This window comes from Zea mays, chromosome 6, assembly GCF_902167145.1.
Source record: "Zea mays cultivar B73 chromosome 6, Zm-B73-REFERENCE-NAM-5.0, whole genome shotgun sequence".
NCBI classification, from domain to species: domain Eukaryota; kingdom Viridiplantae; phylum Streptophyta; class Magnoliopsida; order Poales; family Poaceae; genus Zea; species Zea mays.
In genome coordinates this window covers 148,674,189-148,679,481 of record NC_050101.1, presented here as the reverse complement: position 1 = coordinate 148,679,481, position 5,293 = coordinate 148,674,189, and the positions used below count along the sequence as shown (strand labels likewise).

General features: G+C 40.4%; 1 protein-coding gene across 1 annotated transcript; it reads right to left on the bottom strand.

Annotated features, from left to right (window-relative positions):
- Positions 1 to 1,261: 1,261 nt before the first annotated feature.
- Positions 1,262 to 4,015, bottom strand: LOC100276978 (uncharacterized). The gene is made up of 3 exons (NM_001150659.3): positions 3,557 to 4,015; positions 1,616 to 1,737; positions 1,262 to 1,518 (listed from the first exon to the last, which is right to left on the bottom strand). Exons 1-3 carry the CDS (start codon positions 3,891 to 3,893, stop codon positions 1,408 to 1,410), a joined length of 570 nt encoding a protein of 189 aa, NP_001144131.2. The 5' UTR covers positions 3,894 to 4,015; the 3' UTR covers positions 1,262 to 1,407.
- Positions 4,016 to 5,293: the final 1,278 nt, after the last annotated feature.

Genomic DNA, 5,293 nt, shown 5'->3' with positions numbered 1-5,293 from the left:
CAATATCGTCCACAATGTATGATGAGTTTGATGCTTGTTATGATGCCTACGTGGCTTATGAAATTTGTACCTGGTTTAAAAGTGTTAGATAACATATCAAAATATCAAAACCACTAAAGCTATACTGCAACAATATATAATCCAGCATATGTTACTCCTATAATAACAAGTCAAACGCTACTACAAAGCACAATGCTTGTGGATCCGCTCACTAAGGGCTTCCACCCAACGTGTTTAAAAAACACGAAGCCGACATGACTTTAATAGAGCACTTGTGATTCTGGACTAAGGGTCATAAAATAAAACTATCTTCCTTAAGTATTAAGTTCTCTCTACTTTGAGATAGAATGGTGTATTATAGTCATTTAGGTGCTGTTTGGTTCACGAAATGTAACACAAAGGGTAATGGTAATGGTTTACACTCGATTACTATCGGTAACAAATTTGAATAGTCCGGTATCAATTTTTAGTATAATATCTGATTACGATTAGACTAAAACAAACATGATTTAACGTTATCAATTACCCATTACATTACAAATATCTAAACCAAACAGTACCTTAGTTCAATAGTGTCTAACAAGCTTTGGTCTTGGCATAGTGATCTATTGAGGGGGAGAAATTGTAAGTTGAGAAGTTAAGTGATCAAGAAAGTAAGTTTCAAGTATACGCAAATAAGTATGAGATCAAGTGAGGGAATGTTGGGTTGATCTCGTGTTACTTAAGCCTAACTAAGTTCTAAGTGCCCTGATCAAAGACGTAACTATCATGTTAGTTGTGACCCCCTTCACGCGCGGGAATAAAAAGGTTAAGGCTTTGTTCGTTTACGTCGGATTAGACCCGGAATCGTTCTAGCTAATTAAAGTTTATATAAATTAGATAAGCAATTCGGCTAGAAATCGTTCCGACCTACCAATCCGATATAAACGAACAAGGCCTAAGGGACCGGCTTAGAAACCAATGTTGTCCAGACCACCCTAACCACCACAGTGAAACCCTAATCTGATCTCTAAGTCCTGCAGAAATGAGGAAAGATTGATGTTGTCCTAACCAGGAAAATTAAGAACATTAGATCTTGAACACCTCCGTCCTTTTATAGAGTGAAGTCTAAGGGGCAGGATAGAAGATGAGATAGCAGCTGCTGGATACAGCCTAGGATATTGTCCTTTTGCTTAAACGACTGTATGGTTTATCCCTGCATAATTCGCTTGACAAAAGAACAGCAAACTACTGCGACAATCGACAAAGTGACACAGCAATATTGGGAGATCAAGACAACTCTCGAAAAGTAAGTACACAATAGTTCTGAATTGCGGATTCCTCTTTGGGGCACATTGCAAAATTGTTCTTGTTCCATTAACGGGGCGAAAAGAGTACACTGAGGCTGAAGTAGGTGCCAGCACAATACTACAGTGGATAGACGAAGATCTTGCCATCAACGTGGTGTCTTTCGCATAGTTTCTTCAATGTACCCACAGAGTGCTGCATTGCGTTCAGCTTGGTATCCATGAACATGGCCTGCAAGCACGATGGTCTTTCAGTCAACGATCTCATAATTAAAGTCCATGTAAACTATTAACTCTGGTTAACGCCACATCTCAATATTCAACTATACCTTGTAGTCATCACCGTACTTCTCTATTAATCTGCCAATGCAAACACGTTGAACTTTAGTAAGTGGTTGCAACGGTGCAGATTTGCCATCCTTCCTTTTCTTCCCAAGAGCAGACTTCAGGTCTACATTACATTAAACATTAAAACACTCGCATGAGATTAAAAAAAGGAAAATATCAACCTTACTCCCCTCAGTTTGACATTGGTCCAGACAACAACTTTGATCCGATTTACTCCCCAACTAATTGAGTTGGTCCGGTTTACCACTTAGCAAGATTTGTTATTATATTTGTTTCTTCACATTTAACTTAAGAGTTTTAGTATCATATTTTGTGAAGTGATAGAAGACATGATGAATTATATTAGGAAAGACAGCTATATTATTTTCTGCCACTATTTTGGTAGTTTAGGAATTTAATAATAAATAACACCAGAGGTACATTATCATACAAAATATAATGATGGTAAATTCATATGTAATAAATCAATTTGTACATACAAAATCTTTCTTAAGATGTAAATTGGACCAATTAAAATAGTTGGACAGAGTACATTGAACTAAATATTAGTTTTGGGGGGGGGGGGATCTGGACATAGGCCAAATTTGGAGGGAGAAATTTGGATTGTTTTCCCAAAAAAAAAGAAGTGCAATGCTCACAGACAACATCATAGAAGTTTTTCTGTGGGATCTATGCAATTAAGAAAACAAAAAGGAATGATATTCGCATATCTTGGGAATGATGCCAAACACAACATACCAAGTTGGTCCTTGTAAAATGCAACCAAAAGGAAAGAACACATGGAACTCTACAAATTAAACCTCTAAATGATATATTGCTACATTATATAATGTGCCAAGAACAAGCTTAAAATTCAAGTTCACTCCATAGAACATTTAAAGGGCAGACCTAGTGCATTGGTTAGAGCTGTCTCACTGAGTCACCAGGTTCCAAGTTTTGCATTTGTGTGTGTGTGTGGGGGGGGGGGGGGGGTGCCTCGGTTTATCCCCTCCCCATTCCTCACTCATGTGGGAGCTTCCGGTGCTAGGCCTGCCCTTTGATCCATTGCTGGAATATATCGCAGTTCATGTTGGACGGAACATACTTGTTACCTGGTGCATAGCAAACACCTTTTTTTTTCCACAAGACCACATTCTTTTACTCTTTATACTATGCATCATTATGGTAATACACAAGACTACTGCAGACATCGACAACTAGCATGAAACCATTCAAGTTGAATTTTGTGTTCAACACGGTGCACTTTTAACAAATTGATTTATTTTTCGAAATCAGATGCTAAAACTGGCCGAACTCTTTACAACTTCAGGTAGCCATGACAGATCATTTATCTAACACTATGTTAAGCAAAACCATGTGCACTTTATAATTTTTAGTACAACAGCTGCATTCTATACTCATTAATCATTGTTCTATCTTATAGAAAAATGTTTTTGTTATGAAACAAATGCTATTCTATTCTGTAAAGATTAAAACATCAAGTGATCCCTTACTAGATTAAAGTGTAGAAGAAATCGGATTTTTTTTTAATCCTACCTCGTTTTCTAGAATAAGAGTGTTTCATAGTATTTGGCACTTCAAAGCAAACATTCACAATTCAGAGAAAATACAGTCCAAGACAAGCTTCAGCATGTGTTGCAATAGCTAATGAAAATAATTAGATCCAAGGCTTTTGTTTGATCAATCTCTGAGAATAGTGAATTCACTAGAGCTAATAACCATGGCTTCTAAGCATCCCAGTCAACGTAATTGAACGAGAAACATCCTTATCCAGTTTAACCTTATCATGTACCTTGGTAATCAGAACTTTAGGGAACATGCGAACTAAACCAACTATTCCACTGTCTATGGCAACTCAATTACATAAGTTCCAAATAAGCACCACCAAAAGGAGCAGAGGGGAGGGAGTTTAAGGGGCTGACCGTCGTCCTCGAGGTCGCTGCCGGTATCGATTGGCTCGAACTCCGGGACGGGTGCATGCGCGGCGGCGACGTCGGGCGCCTGCAGCGCCGCGCTCTGGACGAGCCGCGGCGTGCCGCGGGAGTGCGCACCGAGTAGGTTTGGGTTGGCCACCACCCCGAACGCGGCGTAGTTCTTCACTACGCTGCCCTCCGCGTCCCAGCCCGCCCCGGCCCCGGCGGCGGCGGCGAGTGCCTCGGGGAGTTCGAAGGCCGCCTTGAATTCATTGGGTTTCCGGCGGGGAAGCCCCACGCGGACCTTAGTGCGGGAGCGCTTCAATTTGCGCCGCGACCCTCCCATACGCGGGAACCGGCGGCAGCTAGGTGCTTGGAGGGAGGGAGGGAGGAGATTTAGGGTTTTGGCCTTTGGGGGAAGAAGCGGGTGCAGGAAGTGGAGCGGAGGAAGAAGAGAGGAGTCGAGGAGACACGACGAGCGGCCCGGCCGTTGTCTTGTTAATGCCTTTTCTTTTTGGGCCAACCAACATTACTGGACAGTGGGCTGGATGGGCCTAGACTCGATTGACAGCACGCACCACACTCCACAGTGTCAGTGTGAAAGTTAGGTCTTCATTGTTCTTCCAAATCTGTTTTCCTTCTTAAAAACAAACCAATTAGCTTTCTCTCAGCTTCTACCCAGAAAGCAGCTTCCTCGTACTAAAATTTTCACAGAAGCCGTAGAAGAATATATATCTAAGAGGCAATTATAATCTATGAAAATACTAAATCTTTAGGATAACAGCTCATTAGCAAGAGTTTATATATATATGGGTTAGTGTACTTGAGAGAATAATCTTAGCCACCGCCACGCTCTCTCCTAGGGTTGTAGATGCTCAAGATTGGTGCAGTTTCTCTCGATGGGAATACAGTGCTAGCACACCAGTGTCACATCGTCTTATCCTCGCATGTGTAGATACAATGGAGATGCTCATGCGATGTTGATTGGCAACGAACTTGAGCACATGTGAATATGTTGCTACTATTGGTACACGAGAACGTTCGAATACTTTCACTACATCGCGTATTATTTTTCCACTATATTGCGTGTCCAGTGATAACGACCAATAATCCACTACTCGCATGTTATCTTGATTGATCGTGGTAGATATGCTAGTGTGTAGCGTATATGTTTTTCATGCAGTGCTATCATAACTAGCTCTATGTAGTTTTTATATGGATGGCTTGCATGTAAGAAATATGCCTAGTAGATTAGATCTATTTTGCTTTGGTTGTAGCATCGATTGGAAGGGATGATGTCGTTGTTGGTGTAGTCGCACATCTTATTTGCCAATACTGATTGAAATCACCATTGAGGCATACGATTAGGTCGATTTTTCTTCTGACCACTCGCACAACTTGCCCATACTATCTGGAATCAATATCGAGGCTAACTTTGTGTGTATCTTTCAGCTTGGGAAAGACTATATATCCAAGTTAGATGTATTGTTATCGTCTACTTCATATGATTGTCAATATGATTGACGGTGAAAACAGATGCATTTGTAATATCATAAAATCGTCTTGTTCATTAATTCGATGAGATTTTCATAGCAATTCCATTGTGTAATCAATGAATTTCTAAGAAGTTCTTAGGTGGTGAGTTTAACGTATATGTAAGGAAAATGGACCTCGGTCAATTTGATTAAGAATTTTGGTGTTCGATGATCAACATAACCTTGTGGTCTAATGTTCTTCAAGTATTTG

Bases quoted from the DNA above. Each gene is read 5' to 3' on its own strand.
- LOC100276978 (NM_001150659.3), bottom strand. From the start codon at position 3,893: ATGGGAGGGTCGCGGCGCAAATTGAAGCGCTCCCGCACTAAGGTCCGC. The intron at 1,738-3,556 runs GTCAGCCCCTTA...AATGTAATGTAG, and splicing joins CAGCGACCTCGAGGACGACG to ACCTGAAGTCTGCTCTTGGG. The intron at 1,519-1,615 runs GTATAGTTGAAT...TCGTGCTTGCAG, and splicing joins AGTACGGTGATGACTACAAG to GCCATGTTCATGGATACCAA.